A 21,810-nucleotide genomic window follows, 5' to 3' on the forward strand; every position below is an offset into this window, starting at 1 on the left:
TTATAAAGGAACTATGTATTTTCTGCATTGGGCTATAAGGCATCCAAGATCAAAATAAGGTTTCTTTAGACCAGAATAAGGTTAGGGATCAGTATCGGGGGACAAAAGCCCTGGCTCATCTCTGAGCATTGCTCGGAACAAATGTGTCATACAAACCTCCTGGTGGATGACAGAAAATTCTATGAGCAGAAAATAAAAAACGAATGAAAATGTTTGTCTATAGAAAAGGAGTTTATTGTTATTACTGAGATGCAAGGTTGTTTCACCAGGGTATATGTTAATATGTTGGACTTTATTTCATAGCCTAAATGTGTTCTTTAAATTCATATTATCATACAACATTATCATAATCAATAGGTGCTTCCCTTTTAAAAATTGTAATGCAGTAACATTTACTCAGATTACTTCTTTTTTTTTTTTTTAATAAATCAACCCACTCCTTCCTTTTTCTGAGTGCAGTTTTAAACTGGTAATATTTAAACTAAGAGTAAAATAGTCCAGTACTCTGTCCAGGATGGACACTGGTAAAAGTCAAAAGCATGATGAAGCTTGGTGTTCAGAAACTGAGAAAAAGATACTAACGTTAGTGCCTAAACTCGCAAATGCACTGTTGACTAAACATTCCAAAATAGAATGGCTGATAAGAGATAAACTATCCTGGCCAGAAGAAGAACAAGCCTCTGTGATGGAACATTCTGAGGTGGTTCACAGCCTCATCCAAGCTTATCCTTACAGAAAAAGAGAAAAACAGGCTAAACTTTTCATGCTGCAGCCGTATTTATTGAATGTGTGTGTTTGATGTTTTTATGTGCATGCTGTAAATATGGGTAATAATCACTCCACAACAGAACCTAAAAATGAATCTGTAGTTAATTCACCAAAAGAAAAGATTAATAGTAAAAATTCATCACAGGATGATAAGAGTAAAGACGTAGACACAGGACTGCAAAATCAGAATGTCCCTGATATCATGCCGCAATACAACGCATGTTATCAGAGTTGTGGTGTAGATGAGGATAACAAACGCCGTGCTTGGGTGTCTGATCAGTTAATGGATGTCATAGAACAAAGCGCTAAACATGTCATTGTATGTCATATGCCCATGATGGAGGCTGAATTGCAAACCAGAGCAGCAGAGATGGTGAAAATAAAACAACATGCTACTGATAATAGGCAGACAGCTGATTTTAGTGTTGTCACTGCGTGTTTCCAAAGACCAGAAGAATCTGTAACACACTTTATCAAAAGATCCCAGAAAGTGTGGATGTCAAATGCAGGCATAAAAATAGAACAATGTGAACAACTACCAGTACAAGCGCTTATGAATTGCTTATTGCCTAGTATAGCAACTATCCTTGAAATCAATGTTTTCGCTTTGCAGACAAAGACATTTTCAAATACAGACTTGAAGTCTTAGACACAAGTGGTGTGTTTCGGACGAGAGTGTCACAGATGCCTAAGAATTGGACATTGGAAAAGAGACTGTAGGGTCAGGAATTATTTTTACACACAGAGGTACATATGTAAAGCAAATGGTCTGAAATGTTGCAGACAACTGTACCACAATAACCAGCTTCTCTCACACCAGGCCTGACCCATACAGAAATCATAACAATATATAGTGATGTCAAGCAGAAGTCAGTATTACTTCTGTGTTGGTAGCAAATGTAATATTGTCTAATTCACCTGACCTACAATGTTGGTTGGCAGTATAGTGGAGTATTTAGTATAGTATATAGTATTGGAGTTCCATTGTTAGGAGATGTATCAAAGACTGTATCAAGCAGAAAGCAAAACCTATAATTTTGTTTTTAAATTCTTAAATGAACCTTTAGTAGAGATGGTTTGTGTAATTTGATTGCTGTGAGTTAGTCTATTTCTGATGGTATATTTGGAGCTTCCTGATGGTATATTTGGAGCTTCCTGATAGACATTGTTTAGACCGTACTCTCCGACTAGTTTGATCTGATCTGTAGTCATTTTTGTTCACTTTGGGTGATGTTTACTTTGGCTAAAACAGACTGCATCTGACACTGCTCCGTTGCTAGAGCATTATAGTTTTTCACATTTTAACCTTGTGAACTGGAACCCATGTTGGAGGCTGTCTGATAACACACAGGCTCCTTTTGGATGTTTACATCTCAGACACAGAGTGACTGCTAGTTTGCCACACAGTGAGCGTGTAATCACTTCTTTTGAAAGATTTTCACCAGTTCCTAAACTGAACTTAAGGCTTGCCCTAGAGTTAGCAGATGTCCCTCTTTGCATAAAAAAAAAGTTCACACAATAACTCTGAAACCAAATATAGTTTTGTCGCACTTAGCACAAATAAAAATAAATAGACATAAAATAAAAAATAGAAACAGGCTTTGAATCGGTTATTGATCCTCTTCTAGAACAAGGTGTTAAGATACCTGCCTCTAGCCAGTAATACATTTAAATCTCTAAAGCTAACACACCTGGAGAATGGTGCTTTGTTCAAGATCTGGAAGCTGTGAACGTGATTGCTCTAGCTGCAATCTCCAATTTTGACTGATGTTAATTCTAATTTGGCCTCACAGCCTTATGACTCTAAATTGTATACAGTGGTGTGGCTGCGTTCAGCCTTATCTATCTGATAGTTGGATTTATTCTACAAAATAAGCCTCAGAGGTAAAATAGAGTCTTGTTGACCTTGTTGACCTGATGGAGGCATGTTCATTCTGAGAAGGCATGTGAATAGACTCCATTCCCCTCCCAAAATATTTCAAGCTGTCAGTCTTAGGTCACCTAAATGGAGAAGTTTTAGAAAAATAGTCGTCTCTTCCTCTCACCAGACAGAGTTAGTGCCTCCTCCATATACCAAAGCAGAGATGTGCTCCCTCTTCAGGCTGTGGATTCAACGCTCCACTGAAATGGACTTTTTCATTTATGCCGCCACTCTGAACTCTGCATCTGAACCCCTTCAATGAACTGAACCCATGACATCTGCATTCAGAGACTTGAAGGCTGCTCTCACATCAGCACAGGAGACATCGGCTTCGTCAGAGGCATCTTGGTTCGGGAAAAGGGCTCTCTGATAGCTTTCTATTCTTCTAAACTGCCGACTTGCAGGGGATGCCAGTCTGTTTGCAAGCAATCACAGCTATGGCTATTATAATAAAAATAATAATTAGAATGTGAAGTCTTTGCTGTATCGAATTTGTGTAGCACATTCTGAACACTTACGTCACCCAACGCACGTCAGCTGCTCCAGATTAACTACTTCATGTACTGCTGGGCAGTTTCCTGAGAATCAATAAAGTTTTATCTTTAAATTTAAATAATACATCATCATTGATTTGCTGACTATATCTTGTATCAATAATCTGCAAGTACCTAAAGCTGTTTAATAAAATGTAGTGGAGGCGCATGCTCCTAAAACATCTGCTTAACGAGCTAAGTTGTAGGCACTATGACATGCCTGTATTTTAACTGTGAGCCAAACTGGCACCATTTTTCACTGATTCGAGATATGCATTTTAGTTATATGGCATCATGTAGTAAAACTATCCAACATTCAGCTCTTGTTACCACTAGTTGAAAGGCATTCTCTTGCCGACTGGATATTGTAAAGTGTGCTGCACATACACGGGTGATACTGATTCGGCTAATTAATAGATACATTTTCTGAAAGCAATGTGTTAGCTTGCAACGCCGCTTAACTCATTTCAAGTCCTACCTCCAAGTGTTAGTCAAGATTGCACGTGGTTTCACACATGTAGGAAAAGGGGGGGATAAATGGGATAAATAAAATAAATAAGTTAATGGGATATCATGTGAACAAACCAGAAAAAAGCCAGCCTTATGAAGCATGACCAGTTGAAACTGCCATACGGTCCCATTTTAAATAAGGTCCAGAACAATAACAACAACAACAACAGGTCTAAAATAGTCATTTTAAACTGATGCTATTTAATCAGAGGCTCTGAAAAATGAAGTGTGACAGTACTATAAAGAGATCCTGATCACGTTCCTCTTTGTCAGAGTGGTATTGCAAATCGCACTGACAATCTGAGTTTGTTTCTATGATCCTAAATCATACTGTCCTTCATCCACCTTCTACACAAGTGAATCTGTGCGCAGCTGGGGAGGGTTAAACCCCCCCCCACAAAAATCCAGAAAGTCTACCTACCTGAGGATGGCTTGTAATCGACTCCTGGGGTGAGAAGAGACTGCTTGTGGGATCATGGGGGGAGACGGTGTGATACAGCATTCCCATCAAAAGAGAATAAAATATTGTAGACCATGGGAATTTTAACAAATTGTTGAATTAAATAATGAACCGTATCAATGAATGACCATGTCTAAGGGACTAGAGAGTCTCAAAGTGACACAGGAAATGTTATATCTATGTCCAAAGGTGCAAGTCCGCCGCTGACATCTCACAGAGCTACTCTGATGGACAGAGAAATTAATGAATGACTATGTGCTAACCCTAACCAACATTCTGTCTTTCACTTACAGATTTTGCAGATATGCCAGAGCCTAGAAAAAGGGGATATCCATCCATTTGAGCCAACAGATGTTGTGTTTGGGTTTGTTGTGGTAGTGTCAATTCTTCTCTTAGATGGAGAGGTCCATGCCAAGTGTTGCTAAACCACGAGAACCATCCTAAGGGGGGAAGGAATGCCAGAATCTATGGATCTATGCCACATAGTGCAGGAGAGATCCAATCAAGGGAAGAGAGTGCACAGATGGTGCCAACAAGCGGTTGTGGCCTGAGGGAAACATCCCCTACCTAGTGAATGACCATGTGAGAGGCTCACCTGAGTTCAAGGACTCAGGTGGATAGGATGCAGACTACGATGACGTAAGAAGCTCACCAATGAGTGGAGGCTCAAACCGCGAGTATGACTCGTATCAATGCTCAGAGTGCTTTGATCGAAGCACCACTGGGAAATACAATCAGATCGCACAGGAAAAAACACTGCTTTCTACTGACCATCAGAACATGGCCGCCAGCGAGAGAAACATAGATTCCATGACACTTCTAAATCTGGCTATGCGCATGATGATGGGCTATGCAAACACCAGAAATCTGACTGACTGTTGGGTGTGTCAACTACCAACTTCAACTCACCCGCCAATGTTAACTCCAATTCCTTTCACTGCAGTGGACTGGAAAATGTATGACTGGTATGATTTGCTTGGCGAGTTTAATGTAACTAACTAAAGATTACTTTCGAGGACATCACTCCCCTCCCCACCAAGAGAAATAGTTGATTTCGGGATATCGCAGGTTAATCAGTATTACTGACATCCAGGTGTCACTATCTCTAGTGTACATAAGGTAATGGGTTTCCACATACGCCATAAAAACTACAAGTGCCTGGAATATCCAATAGGACACCCAAGGAACTTATAAATATATTTGAGGTGTTTCAAGTAATCTTTCCATAGGATGAGGTTCCTGGAAGAACCCCCGACAACTTATAAGCTCCTGCAGGAACCTCTGACCACCACAGTGGGTTCCAGCAAGCACTTTTCTTCAGCTCACAGCTTCTGGAGGAACCCTTTAATTTTTACCCAAGAAAGTGCCTGGAAGAACTGAGGTTTCTGTGACCAATATTCATGACGCAATGGTCTACTGCAGTGTTTTCCTTTGATTTGAAAGGAAATTGCAACAAAATATAATAATAATAATATAAAATTAATTAATTGAAAGAGTGGTTAGTGATTTCAGTGATCTCAGGATGGGGGAAGCTTCTTGCTTTCTGTCATGTATTCATTTATGTGTGCCCAAGCAGGCACACACATACACACATACAGACAGTGTCCGATATTAACTTTTTGACTCACCGGGCAATGGAACTGGTAGATGAAAAAAATCCACATGTCAAGCACATTTTCTAAAGGCCAAAAAAATAACTTGCCTTTTTATGTCACATATACATTTGTTTCAGTATTTCATTGAGATAATTAGGTATTATGTTGAATACAAACTTAAAGAAGAGGCCAGAGCAAAATCCATAGCAAAATCATTTTAATATATTGATCAAAGTTTAATCAATTCAAGCCTGAATGCAACTTAAGAAGTCTTCATCTCAAAATTCTACTAAAGTACTTGCTATTAAATGTACTTAAAGACCAAACATAAAGGTAATGGGTCAAACACAGGACTTTCACACAGGAGACCGGGTTCCGTTTCCTGTGTGAAACCAATAGTCAACGTTGATTGTTTTAAGAAAGTAGTTATTTTAACCCAAACCATGATCCCATGTAGCTTTGGGGCCTAAACCTAACCTAACTGCGACCATCACCTAAAATGTTTCTCAGCAAGCTTTATTTTGAAAGACTACCCGGTCAATGCATATTAATTCTTGCTAACTTGACCGTAGAATCACAACGAGTTGAAAATGTGACACTGCCATGGTTGACCGGCATGTGTATGGATATATAGCTTGAGTCCACGGTTACACTCAGACGGCATACTCTTATCACTATAACATGTATCCAACACACCCTTTTGATAATGGCAGTGTACTTAAGCAGTCAGTGCTTTGCACTCCCTTTTTCTTCTCTCTGGTTCACACTCTGAAGAAGAAGACCCAACCCCTCTATCCTCTGTTCTGCTCCATTATGGCTTGCTGTTGGTTTCCAAGCCATCTCAATCATATGCTGAACTTTGAGAAAACACTTTGAGAGAAAGAAAATCGTTTCATTCAAACTCTGTGCTTCTGAACTATTCCTGTTGCTTTCACTGAAACAAACCTTGACAAAACTGACAAAACATTTTTTTATTTTACCTTGAGAACTTATATCTACAATTTTTGCGTAAGCATACTTTGAGACAATGAATTCTACCTTTTCAAGAAAGTCTTCAAAGTTGTATTTTTCTTCCTATTGAGGTCTTCTGGAACTTTTGAGGTTCCCAAACATGGATTTTGATGAGTAATCTGTTTGTTGATGAAACGATTCATAATTTTATCTATAAAATGTAAAAAAAAAAACCCCAAAAGGTTTAATTTTATAGCGCTATAAATCCAAGAAAAGCATGGAATTTGCTCAACCTACCAGCCACGATGGTGGGTAAATAAAAATAGGGTAAGAGATTTTTGACATTCCACAACGCAGATTGAATTGTGAGTCTGCTTGTTATAGTAGGAGACAACGTGGAGTTTCATCACAGGGTTTCACATTTAAGGTATGTTGACTGATTAACAACGTCAACTCATGCATTGAGTAACATGCAAAAAAAATTCCACCTTAAAAGTTGCCGGTAGATGCCGGTAGCCTAAGAGCGGCATTCTGTAGCTAGCTAATGTTAACTAGTAGAGATGAAAAGGAAGCAATCCTTCCATTCATGATTCACTCTTCTGACATTCTTTATTTGTGATGTATTTGCAAATAAACATTACAAAGCCAGCCTGTTAACTTGGCCAACTTGTGCTGCATCCACAATGCCTGCAGAAAATGAAAGCTTGCTTACCGGTAACTCCATTTTCATAGCCTAGCCTATAAGATGAGCTTGACCTCTGCTTGCACTGCAACGTTTCCTCAGAATGGATGTTTCCAATGCGGCTTCAATTGCTTGCACAAGTAAGTAAATTAAATGATTCAAAACACAAACTACTGTTCATTTGCCTATATTGCTTAATGCCACTAATTACAACCTACTACATCCATGGTATCGCCGAATACTGCTAGATGTTAGAATGACAGCCGCATAATATTTTCAACATAATGAAACTATTCATAAAGTCAGTCGTGTGGTCAGTTATGGTTGACTAATGTATGTAAACTTGGCACCGTAGGAACAGCGGTTACATAACCTTCGAAACAAGCCACAACTTAATCTCACAGTATTATGACGTCTTTATGTTTTTGATTACAGAGGTAAGTGTTCTCTAAGAATATGGAAAGCATATTTTGATACTCTATTATAATATCTTATATAATTCTCCCACTACAGAATCATTTTATATTACACCACTGCTCACTCCATGTATACTTTAAGAATATGGGGAGAGCATGTTGAAATACTACATTATAATATCTCTATTTAAGATTTCAGGGAGACTGTGTGCAGCACATAGACAGAACACCGGTTAAGAAAGTGGCTGGTAAAAAAAAGTGATTTTGGAATCCACCAGCCACAGTGCCAGGTGGAAAAAAAGTTTATTTCCAACACTGTTAAATAACCTTAGAGATTTTTCAATACCCTTTCAATGCTAGAATGTTCACGAATTATTGTTAGAATAGTTCTGCTTTTGCATTAATTCTAACCCCATGAATCATGCACAGTCCAATATTGATACATTTAGGAACTAATAATTGTTTCGCAGTCAGCAAAATGAATGTAACTTCCTAATCACACATCTATAAATGTGATTAAACGATACACTGTAGCTGATTTAATCCAGGAAGAGGTACAAAGTTTAGCTAAATTGCATGAAGTACATGGATTTGATCCACTGGGTTACCTAATGGGATTATTAGGGCCTCAGGGATCCTCTATTGTGCGTTTTGGTTTTGTGACAATAAAATAGTAGAAATAAAATAGTAGAAATGGCTAAGCCAATCTTAAACCCAGAAATCATAGACGTTTCCCCAGATGAGAATCAAACGCTACCTACCTCTCATCTCGAAAGGCACAATTGTTCACATGATTCAGATTCTGCTAATAAAGGTTATCACCTAGTTGAGCTGTTCACCATTAGATAGTAGTTTGATCAAATAAATCTAAAATAGAAGGTTTGATCTATAGAAAACCCTTAATTACTGGTAAATTCATTGGGAGCCGAGGGGGGATGCAGTTACACGACCAAATTAGTAATCACAATAAGTGTGGTACCTATACTTAATTTATTACATTTAATACGTAGTTTGATTCATTTGTTCTGATTTATTTGGGTGTGAGAAATTAAAGTGTTGAATGGTAATCACCTGAAGTTGATTGTAGGTCACGGTTAATCATCAGGATTTGATATTGTGTTTGGATTAATCTTCAGTGTTGAGAGTTAACCCATTTAAGAATTAGTGTTTTGATTAATGTAAACGAAAGAAATAATCTTTGATAAGAATGTGAAAATCACAAGCTGGAAAGATTTCTTTCTAAAACTGGATTCTTCCAGACTTAGGATGAATGTTGAGTGAACTAATGATTTGTTTGTTTATTTTATCTTTCATTCTTTTCTTTTATTTTTCCTCTGGGTGAGAGGGCTAAAAGTTCCGGATCACAGTGGCTGATCTGTACAGTTGAGTAATAAGATTGTCTTTGCATGGGCATAATGCTGTAACGAAAAAGTTCCCCTCGGGGATCAATAAAGTATTTCTGATTCTGATAAGAGGACCCCTTACTTTCATTGTTTTATTGTTTTTTAAGTATTTTATGTATTTCTATTATTTTGTGTGAAAAATAACTAATCAAGTTTAAGTCAGAATGTCAAATCTAAATTTGAATTGAGTTGAACTCTCATATCTTTACAATTCTAGTTAATTAACAAGTGTAGGTAATAATAATATAACATAAAATAAAATTTTTACAACATAAATACAATTTATACGTAGGGTTAAAGTTTACATTTAAAAATTGTAAAAAATGTAATTCGTGCCAGAGCACCTGAGAGGCCACATAGGTTTGTATGCTGTAAGTAGGCCTGTCACGATAACTACTTTTGTTGGATGATATATTGTCCCAGAAAAAAATTGCGAGACATGCTATTATTGTTATTTTAAGACCATTTTATGCCACTGATATAATAAGCATAATAATGTACTACATCCTTTAAATTAACTTAAAACTCCTAGGAATATTCAGAAATTGTATTGTGAAAAAAATCCTTAATATAAACAAATAAAATCAAACAACCAAAACAATAAATAAAATGGACTCTGACTCTTAACAAAAATTGCACTTAAATAAATATTAAACATTTGGCACAGGTGTAAGCTATAGAGTCATACATTCCTTAACAGGTAATATAGTAATGGAGAAAGGGAAAACCATGCTGTTTATTCTGGCATCATATTGGCTAAAATGTAAAAGAAATATGCATGTAAATACAATGAGCAATATCGAGGTCAGCAAAAATGATCAAGGTCATGTCCATATACGATAAGTCGATCATGACAGGCGATAATTACATATCGTACTATAAGTCAATAACGTATTTATGTGACAGGCCTAGTTGTGAGCATGTGAGACCGATATGCCCATGCCAGACCGTGACATGCTTTAAAAATGAGTAAAATCATTTTCTAAAATCAATACAGAAACTAACAGGGAACCAATGTAAGGACTTTAAAACAGGTGAAATGTGCTCTCTCCTTCTGGTCTTGGTCAGCACTCAGGTGGCAGGGTTCTGAATCACCTGTAGCTGATCAATAATTTTTTTGGGTAGACCAGATAGGAGAGCATTACAGTAGTCCAGCATGCTCAATATATCAGAATCAGAAATACTTTATTGAGCCCCGAGGGGAAACTCTTTCGTTACAGCTGCTCACTGTCACGTCAGTGCACACTTGAGAATAGAAGGAATAGAAATACTAAGCAAATCAAAATATAATACACTATAATACAGGTAAGATTAAGTACAAAGTGGATAAGTATAAAAGCTAAAATAAGTGTAAGTGGATTTAGAGGTTGATAAGTATGTACGGTGTAATACAATGTAATAATATAAGTAATAAGTAATAGTGCAATTTGAGTACTGTTAAGTTAAGTGTAGCTTATTAAGATGATTATGAGACGGTTGATATTGCACAGCAGTAATAGAAGTATGAATATATGTCAATAAATAGGGAATTTTAAACTCAGAGTATATTGCACAGGAGTATTAAACAGAGAATATTGCACAATTATTATTTCAATTATTGCAGTGATGGTAATGATCCAATGTCCAGTTTAGTGACCTAGGGTCATATAGACTGAGACTTAGAGGGAGGAGTTAGAAGGCCACAGGCAGGAATTACTTCCTGTGGCGCTCTGTGATGCATTTTGGGGAGATGAGTCTTTCACTGAAGGTACTCCTTTGTTTGACCAGCTGGAGTGGGTGGGAGACAATGTCCAAGATGGCATCAGAATAAGAATCAGAATCTGAAATACTTTATTGATCCCTGAGGGGAAACTCTTTTGTTACAGCAGCTCGCCTTTACATCAGTGCAAGCAGGAATAGAAGTACTAGCAAAAAATATAATACACTATAATACAGGTCAGAAAATAAATTAAGTACCAAATGGGTATAAGTATAAATAAAATAAGTGTTTAGTACCAAGTGGGTTTACCGGTTGATGATAATAATACGGTATACGGTAATAGTGCATGAACTGTCAAGTGTAGCTTATTTAAGGTTATAATGAGACGGAGGATATTGCACAGCAGTAATAGAGGGATGAGTAATATCAATATCAATAAATAGGGAATTTTAAACTAAAATATTGCACAGGAGTATTACACCGAATATTGCACAATTATGTCAAGTATTGCAGAGATGTAATGATCAATGTCCAGTTTAATGACTTAGGGTCATATAGACTAACACTTAGAGGGAGGAGTTGAAAAGTTTGATGGCCACAGGAAGGAATGACTTCCTGTGGCGCTCTGTGGTACTTTTTTTGGGGGGATGAGTCTTGCACTGGGGTCTGACCATGGGCCGCAGCTGTTGCAACACCAGTCTCTCCAGGGTCTTCATTATGTGGGAGGTCAGTGCCACCGGTCTGTAGTCCTTGGAGCCACTGAGACGCGGCGTCTTCGGCACAGGAACAAGGCAAGATGTCTTCCACAAAACAGGGACCCTTTGAAGACTCAGGCTCAGGTTGAAGACATGTTGAAGGACTCCACATAGCTGGGGAACACAGGCTTTTAGCACCCCGGGGCTAACTCCATCGAGGCCTGCAGCCTTGTTTGAGTGGAGTTTCATCAGCTGTCCTCTCACCTGGTCAGCAGTCAGGCACACAGCAGAGGTTACGGGGGGAGGGGGGGTCGTCAGTGTGAAGAGGGCCGTTAGCCTGATAGCCAGTTGAGGGGGAGTAGGACTCCCAGGAAAATGGGGAGGGGGAGCAGTGAACACAGAGGAGTCTGAGGGCCGACAGCAGCTGAGTTTGAGGGGGGATGAGCAGGTGCCAGTGTGTCGAATCTGTTAAAGAACAGATTAAGTTCGTTGGCCCTGTCCAAACTGCCTTCAACTCCTCTGCTGCCAGTCATTCTGAAGCCAGTGATGCTCTTCATGCCGCTCCAGACCTCTGTCATGTTGTTCTGCTGGAGTTTCCACTCCAGCTTCCTCCTGTACTTCTCCTTGGCCTCCCTGGTCTTCACCTTCAGGTCAGCCTGGATTGCTCTCACCTCCTCCCTTTTATCGTCAGTAAAGGCCCTCATCTAAAAAATATTATATATTTATTTACAAACATTGCTGTCCATTCTTTATATTTGTTATTTGTTTTCTTTAAATGTCGTTTATATTTGGTTTACAATCAGCAGACATTTAACCGGGAATTAGTCTGAACTGAAACAGCAGACTACATTGGAAGCTCAACAAGTGACTTAGTGGTGGTGTGGATGGTGTTATACCGCCGTTCTTGCTCAGTCCTCGGAGCGATTATCTGTGTCATCAGCCAGGTTTTCAGTGGTAGACACTGTCGCTGAGGAGCAGCTGGTTCATTCTTCCAGCCTCGAAGTCCTGGTATAACACACACTCCCGGAGAATGTGTGCGTCGTGGGTAGAAACGGCCTAGATTTTGACTTTACGCCTGCCCTGACTAGGCGTAAGAATTGCGCCTGGTCTAAGCGAGAAGAAGGCGTAAGCCCTGTTGGTGCAACTAGCCCCAGGACACCAGCCGACCAGAGCCGGCGGTGGAATGCAATTAGTGGCACAGCACCATCCCTTTTACAGATGCACCCAAAGTTTAAATGTGCTTTGTCTGGGCAGCTGCAATAGTAGAATCTTAAGGTAGGTTCATCCTTTTTTCTTCTTTTATTTTCTAAATGTTGAACGTTCTGTTGTAGCTGTGTGTAGTCAATGCACATAGCGCCATTGACAGGTAGGCCTAGATGAAAAGTCTGAGCAGGTCACCGTCACAGCCAAGGCAGGTGGCAGATCAGGTTAAAAATCAATAAAAAGCTAAATAATAAATTAAAAGCTGATAATCCAGAGACATCAACTTTAAAAAAAATTGCATAAAACGATCAAACAACAACCTGCAGCACAGTGTCCCACAGCGATGAAGTTCTCTCCGGGTTTACTTGGAAGAGGGACGTCTTCTCATTATCAAGTAAATATTGATTGCACAGTGTAATGTCTATAGAATAATGACACCAGCCACGTTAAGATTAGTTCCCTATAAGCCTCGCTTTCACTATGCTATTCTGTCTGCCACCGGGCACCATTTTTCCCAGAAAAATGAAGGCTCAATTTAGGTACAAACCTTTTTCTATTGTCTTATTGCTATATGATAAATGTGGAATATTGCAAAGGCAAATCTGATGACACGGTACTTACAAGTGTGTCCTCCCCTTTTCTCTCCAGGTTCCGCTTCTCTCTCATTACCTGTCGATCGCACCTGAGTCCATTCATAATCACGAGAGGGAGCTTAAAAGCCTGGGGAGACTTGCTGATAGTGGGCCAGATGGCAGCGTACACACTGTGTTGGTTAACCAGACTCAAGACTGTTGGTAATCTGCGATGGTAAGTACTTCCTTCTAAGAAGGAAGGATGGCAAACTTTTAATTGTGTTCAGATCTTGTTTTGATTTAACGTTATCTGTTGCTTCTGTTATAGGTGGACCGGTATCTTGACGTATCTAAACGTTGTTTTATTTATATTGTAAATAAATTAGTGTTTTTCCTTCTCCTTTTAAAACCGGGTTCTGAATTAATTTGTTACTTCCCTCATCCCCTGGCCTTTTCAGGGACATAGCAGCTTTTCTCAACACATACTAAAGAATTTCTGTTTCCACTTTAAAGTAAATTTAAGTTAATATAAGTATTCAAATCAGACTCCATATCAGAGATATCCAATATTAAAAAAGGACTCTGACTCAGAACATCCCTAGTTCACTTAAATGGTGAATGAGCCTTTAGTCCTCAACGTGACCCTACATGCTACCATATTCAACAAAGGCTGCTATTTTCTGTCTGTGGGGAGTGTCAGTACGTAGCCATAGTCCTGCTATTTACCATGGGATCATCAAGGGAAAGCATGCAGTCCGGTGGTGTTTCTACAGCCATCAAAAGTAAAAGTAAATGGTAAATGGACTGTACTTGCATAGCGCCTTGCTAGTCTTCCGACCACTCAAAGTGTTTCACACTACATATCACATTCACGCCATTCGCACACACTCACACACCGAAGGCACAGCCCTCTGGAGCAATTTGGGGTTCAGTATCTTTGTCAACTCTGTCAGCGTAGGCCTTGCAAGGTTCAGGGTGATTTAAAACAGTAGCTGGCGTGTTGAGCCATTTTCAAGCTATGAAATGCAGATTTTCATATATTTGGTAAGTGTCAATATTAAACACCAGTATGATGTGTTTCATCACAGTACAGTCATATAATTTAATTTGCAGCTCAAAAAACAAGTTTAAATGTACAGTACTTCTTTAATGTGTGTTGAATGTTGATCACTGCAATGATCTGAAGTTCCAGGTTAAGTGAAAGCACTAAAATCAGTTTAACTGTTTGTTGAAGTGTAATCACTGAAGGTAAATGAACACTCATTTAATATATGAAATGAAAAGCAGTTGAGTAAGTGTAAGCAATAAAAGCACTTGATCTGTCATTTTTAAGAGTAAGTAATCGAAGCACTGGAGATGTTTTAGTTGATACGCAAATATGGATAGCAGTTGATATGTCACTAGAAGTATAAGAGCTGAAAGTACTTAGTACTTTCAGAGTAACGGCCCGTTCTCCCATTCACCTGGCTGCTAATTAAATATTGCTAATATCAACTGGGGGTGGGCGGTATAATGGTTTTGTCACCGTCACAGGTGTCAAGTTCTTCCACGACATGCATTTTGCAATACCGTCATTACCGTGATAAATGTTACATATTAAAACTGATGTACTTTACTGTGACTTTGATAACATGCAGGTAGAGGGCTATGCACATACTCATGAAGTGGAGTTACATCCAGTAACTTACTATTGTCCTCGCTAACGCCGACTCCGGTGTTGTGCACATGAAGATGTGGAAGGTAACTTTGCGAGCAAAGCACGCCAGTTTCAACACTAAAGTCTTTATCTACCCCCACCATCCGAGGAAGTCAAGACCCAGTGGATTAATTATATTTTTGATGGAAATGTCCCCACAACACCTGGAAAACTCTTATGTGTGCGCTAAGTTTGCCTTTTTTTTGTTGTTGTTGTTGTGTTCACCTAACAGCACATTACACTTCTTTTTTGGTAGGTGGTCTGTTGCTGGCGGATGTAAATGTACTTGATAGACATGTCCCATGGTACACTGACTATTGTACTGTAATATAATATACTTTGGGTTTTCTGCCAAATAAATGCTGTCAAGATGCCTAATCCTACCCCTTGTCTAACTGAGAATGAATCACATTACATTTCCTAATTAACCTACATAATGCGGCAGGCTACTCTACTATGAGGCCTATACCTCATTTTCATTCCTATTTGGAGCCAATAAACATATAACGTTTGAATATTTTTTCTTTCTTAAGATATGTTCCCTTACATTGCCAATAGAGTGAAAAGAGGTTGAATCATGTTTTGAGTGGAGTATCCTTTTTATTTTTGTAATACCGTGATATAATACTGTCATTTGCGCTGAAAAGTTTCCTAAGCCAGGACATAGGCAAAAAATGGTTATGCAGCGACACGTTTCTAGCAGTGCATCTATGTGTGATTGCCCCTTAAGACATGAGTAAGATATGAAAGCAGAGAAAGCTGTTAAATTTTCAGTTGTTGTTAAAGCAATTAAATAGTTGTGTAACATAACATGTAACTTAAGAATAAGCTGCGTTGTGTGCTTCACACCATTACTGATTTAATGCTGGGCTTTATACTTTTCTAAACTTTTATATTACTCCTGCAGTTATTAAAGTGAAGAGGGTGAGTGTGAGGAAGGCTAGTGAGATTCTAAAGTAATCTGAGGGATTATGATGCAAACAGACTCAATAAACTGATCAGGAAGGCGGGCTCTGTTGTAGGAGTGCACCTTGACAGCCTGGAGGAGGTGGCTGAGGGGAGGATGAGGTCCAAAATAAGGAACATACTGGAGAACCCATTTCATCTCCTTCATGAGGAGATGAATAGCCTAAAAAGCAACTTCAGTGACCATCTCATCCTACCAAGGTGTGCGAAGGAGCGCTTTAAGCACTCCTTTGTACGAACAGCCATTCGACTACACATCGACACCTGTTGTAATAACTTCAGTCTCAGCCAACTAAGTGGTTTCTGAGGTGTTGCGTGATGGTCATCCCTCTTGGACTGTACTATTCCGTACTGACTATACATGCACTGTTATTTATGTTTACATATACATATTTTTATTCTTTTTTTTTTTTTTTTTTTTAATTGTATTCCTTATCTACTCATTATATATTGTTTATTTTCTATTCCTTACATATCTCTGCTGTTTGCTGTTGTCTGTGAGACTGAAATTTCCCCTCAAGGATAAATAAAGAGCTACCCTATTTACACAGCAGATTTACACCTGCTGAATGACTGCTGTCAAAGGTTTTAACAGCCTTTCATATATTCAGAATGAGCATCTTATTTCCTTAGTGTAAACATCTATCTGGGCCAAAAACAATTACTGGTGTCAAAATATCAGGTGACAACAACAACTATCTCTGTAAGGCGCTTCCTGGTGTCTCTCTTAGGAGTAAAATATGCACTCTGCTCTTACCTCTGTGACCGGCAGTTCCAGCTGAACCATATCCTCAGGCTTGGCCACTGGAGGCTGGAGAGCTGTGTCCAGGAGCAGGATGCCATTCAGGTCCTTCCTGCATCCAACTGCATAGTCATCCACAAAAAGTACCTTGTCCACTGCAGCGAAGTACTGACACCTGACACGACCACCAGGTTTAGCTGTGACAGCAACAGAGGACAGCACACAAAGTCAGGAGGATTGAAGAAAAGAAAGGCAAGTTCCAAAGTTACTACCCGTAAAACACAACATGTCAGTTACATTTACCTTTGGTGGAGTGTCATTTTGAGATAATAATACAGGGAAACCTCAGTTCACCATGTCTTTCTACCATCTTGACAAACAAATCAAAGCCAAACATCTGTTCTGACAAACAAATGTGACTGGCCACCTTTTACACTGATAGCATCAGTTTCTCTAGTGTCCAGATAACTCAGTGGGGGGCTGAACATTTTTCCAGCTTCTGAAGGGGGCATGACAGAAAACGTTGGAGAACCACTGGGATAACTGGACAGACTATTTTAAATAGGTTGTCTTAACTAATCACTTCTTGATGAATACAAACGTCAATCAAATTCAATCCATTTACAAGTTAGTCCAATTCTGCTCTTTTCTACTGTAGAATTTAAAATAGACATTTACCAGCAGTTTTTGCTAAAAAAAAACAGAAATCAGAGTTAAACACCCACTACTGTCTCATCTGTGCTCTTGTGGTGTGAGCATAAACCAGCATTGATATTAAACAATGAACAGAGCATCTATCAAAATGTAAAAGTTTATTATCTCTTATAACTGCTGTATTGAAACATAAGATATGACTGTAAGCTTCTTACTTGCAATGGTTGAATCAGGGCTCTCCCTAAAGAATGTATAAGCTGAACCAGTGTGTAACAATCGAAGCAGACAGTTATGGTATAATTGGTAAAGTGCACCTTGAGGTATTGTAATGAAACAAAAAATGCTGGTACCTGTATAGGCTGAAATGACCTTGGAAATGATCAGTTTTCCAGTATGGGCATAAAATTGTAATAATGTGCTTTTTTTGTCTTCTCTTCACCAGATCTGACAGCAGACCACTCAGGTAATCATCAGGGCCACAGCTACGATTTTAGAAAAACTGAGGTCATGAGTCCAACTGCCCATAATCTACAGTGCATCCAGAAAGTATTCACAGCGCTGCACTTTTTCCACATTTTGTTATGTTACAGCCTTATTCCAAAATGGATTAAATTCATTATTTTCCTCAAAATTCTACAAACAATACCCCATAATGACAACGTGAAAGACGTTTGTTTGAAATCTTTGTAAATGTATTAAAAATAAAAAATGAAAAAAATCACATGTACATAAGTATTCATAGCCTTTGCTCAATACTTTGTTGAAGCACCTTTTGGCACAGATTACAGCCTCACGTCTTTTTGAGTATGATGCTACAAGCTTGGCACGCCTATTTTTGGGCAGTTTCTCCCATTCTTCTTTGCAGGACTTCTCAAGCTCCATCAGGTTGGATGGGGAGCGTTGGTGCACGGCCATTTTCAGATCTCTCCAGAGATGTTCAATCGGGTTCAGGTCTGGGCCACTCAGGGACATTCACAGAGCTGTCCTGTAGCCACTCCTTTGTTATCTTGGCTGTGTGCTTAGGGTCTTTGTCCTGTTGGAAGATGAACCTTCCAGTTCCTGCCGCTGAAAAACATCCCCACAGCATGATGCTGCCACCGCCATGCTTCACTGTAGGGATGGTATTGGCCAGGTGATGAGCGGTGCCTGCTTTCCAAATCATGTCCACGTATTACGTTGGAGCTCTGTCAGAGTGACCATCGGGTTCTTGGTCACCTCCCTGACAAAGGCCCTTCTCCCCCGATCGCTCTGTTTGGCCGGGCGGCCAGCTCTAGGAAGAGTCCTGGTGGTTCCAAACTTCTTCCATTACGGATGATGGAGGCCACTGTGCTCATTGGGACCTCAATGCTTCAGAAATGTTTTCCCAGATCTGTGCCTCTATACAATCCTGTCTCAGAGGTCTACAGACAATTCCTTGGACTTGATGGCTTGGTTTGTGCTCTGACATGCACTGTTAACTGTGGGACCTTATATAGACAGGTGTGTGCCTTTCCAAATCATGTCCAATCAACTGAATTTACCACAGGTGGACTCCAGTCAAGTTGTAGAAACATCTCACCTGAGCTCAGTTTTGAGTGTCATGGCAAAGGCTATGAATACTTATGTACATGTGATTTTTTCCCCCGTTTTTTATTTTTAATAAATTTGCAGATTTCAAACAAACTTCTTTCATGTTGTCATTATGATGTATTGTTTGTAGAATTTTGAGGAAAATAATGAATTTAGTCCATTTTGGAATAAGGCTGTAACATAACAATATGTGGAAAGAGTGAAGCGCTGTGAATACTTTCTGAATGCACTGTAGATTTCTTTATTAATTTGTAGTTTTCCTGTTTTTTCTTGGCCTAAACATAGTCGGTTTTCTATTTTACTTATTTATTTTTTATAGTTATATGTCAGTGTGTTGTATAAATAAATTTTGTGCCAATCTTTGAGTGGTGTGAAAGCTAATAAAAAGCTACTTCCCCCAAAACACAAATTAAAGAACTTTGAGGACCTAATGTGTCATAAAATGCAACTGTCAGTTACCAAAGGTAAACTGCCCTTCGGGGGACTCAAAACCCCATGTCAGCCAAAAATACATACTGAAGACATGACTTCAGTATACGCAGCGGTAGCTGTGGCACTGGTAACCACAGGGACCGTCACACTGCCATTATCATGAATCATTTTCAGCAAACAGTGAGCTTGTCAGAGAAAAACAATCTCCAATCATGCATGCAAATGCTGTCAAGATTATCATTACAAAAATAAATACAAAACATCCAAATCTAAACTCAATCTGGACCTGTCTTTAAATTCCAGTTGTTTCTTCAAAAACACTGAGCTGGACTGAGATCTGTGCTAGAGGACGTGTATACTAGCAGTTATCTTTATATTATACTGTGTATGAGACCCAAATTAGTCAGCATCTTAAGATCAATATCCAGTCCTTGGCCAAATTCACAGAACACAAAGTACAACAAAATGAAAGCAAGACAAGATTTCTGGCTTTCATAATCCTAAAACTAGCATAGAAAGCCGTTACAAGTACATAAATTGTTAACGAGATAATAACAGTGCTTCTTTTCTCTAACACAGCAATATTCAATTACTCTTTCCCGACACTTGAGTGTTGTTGGACTGAGTGGAATACTGATTTACTGTATTAGCTGCTCTGCTTTGTGTACATAGTTAGTAGAGGAGCTGCAGCAGTTTCATTCTCCTGACAGAAAACTTTCATTGTTTGACAGATTTCCATCTGTTGGGTTATTTTGGAGCATGATCTTGATGGACGGAGCAGAAATGCAATGAGAAGTAAATATGCCAAGAGGGCTTTGATCATAATGTTGGTTTTTCCACAGGAAAAAAGTATACAATGTAAATTCAACAAAAAAAATGTCAACCTTTCAACCATCCAAATATTATGTCAGCCTGTTTCCATTCTATCTTTGGTTTTGTCATCCTCAATTAATGAGTCTCACAACACTGGACAGTATGGACAGCGATGTGCCACCACTACCACTATTTTTTCCAAAACAAGGTATGAAACGGATCTGGATATGACAACCACCCATCCAGAGAAGGTTGAACTGGGCTGAACCCTCTATTTATCATAAACGACATCTGATGGTGACAGACACAACATCAGCCCTGACTTGAAAACAGGGAGCCTCTGCTGAAAATGAACTGAAATTAAAGTAAACTGAAAGTAAAGTAAACTGAAGATCCAACAGCTCAGTGAGGCTGCAAGTCTATTTGTTTAATATCTCCCTTTCGCTTTCAGAACGTGTAGTGTTACTTTTATGTACACTATGAACATACACAGTGTCCATGGGAGCAATATTCTATTAATATTAGCTATTTGCTGCATAAACCTCTAAAAACGTAAAAGGATGGTGAAGGTGATTGTTTGTAAGACTTGTGGGTATTTCATCAAACAAAGATGTATCTCCAAAAAGTCCTACTTCCCAAAAAAGGCTTTATCTTAAGGTCAGCTGAAACAAACCTCAAATGGGCTGCAGCCTATCAAACACAATGGCCAGTGCAAAATAAGAGGAGTTCCACAATCGTACAGTATTTATGTGACCGACTGTGTGTGCAGTAATACTGTTTACAGTCAACAGGCACATTAACAAAAACTAGAGTACTGGCTATGGAGGATGCCTCCCTCCAGGTCGCATTCCCCTTCCAAGAATTACTCTAAATCATAGTAAATGCTTTGTATGGAAACAGTTGCTAATAAACATATGGTTTGCCTTACTTTATGTTGAAATATATTACTTTTGTTGAATGATAAAGTCTCAATGAAAGCTCATCCAGAAATACTGACATCCATTAGCAGATTTCTCTTTCATAAGTTTAAAAACATTGACACATGCTGTGGTGTGTAAACCAAGCAGAAGACAATGATCGACGTTGCAGCAACCAGGTGAGCGTGGGGCACAGCTTGAGAAAACTCGTGCGGAACCTTAGTATGCAATCTAACTTAAGTTACTGTCAGTACATTGTGACAGGACATTGCGTGCTGACATGTAACATCAACAAAAAAGTAGTAGGCTGCTTATTCGACTGAATTAGCCAAGTTAGCCCAGAAAGCAAACATGGTCCCTTTATACCAACAAGTCCGTTTACTTTCAGCATCACACGAATACCTTTATTGTCCTCCACCAATGCTTCCAAATGACTTGCAGTGCACACGATAAGCTGTAAAGTTAATAAGCTAAAGAGCCGCTAGCTAGCTTAGTGGCTGGCTATCACAGTAATTCACATTAACACATTGTACTACCTTTAACTAGGTAATATTAGGTGTGCTACTTCAGGTGTCCAAGACAGGAATCGTACGTCTAACGGAATATCGTGACT

At 39.0% G+C, this 21,810-nt stretch overlaps 1 protein-coding gene across 7 annotated transcripts in view; it reads right to left on the reverse strand.

Moving 5' to 3' along the window:
- Positions 1-21,810, reverse strand: part of birc6 (baculoviral IAP repeat containing 6) — a 193,053-nt gene that overhangs the window by 170,294 nt on the left and 949 nt on the right. For all 7 annotated transcript variants that reach the window (XM_044215397.1, XM_044215402.1, XM_044215400.1 and 4 more), the window contains exon 2: positions 16,828-17,009. In XM_044215397.1, the coding sequence (XP_044071332.1) occupies positions 16,828-17,009 (182 nt within the window). The remainder of the gene's footprint in view (positions 1-16,827; positions 17,010-21,810) is intronic.

This window comes from Siniperca chuatsi, linkage group LG11, assembly GCF_020085105.1.
Source record: "Siniperca chuatsi isolate FFG_IHB_CAS linkage group LG11, ASM2008510v1, whole genome shotgun sequence".
In the NCBI taxonomy this organism is placed as follows: domain Eukaryota; kingdom Metazoa; phylum Chordata; class Actinopteri; order Centrarchiformes; family Sinipercidae; genus Siniperca; species Siniperca chuatsi.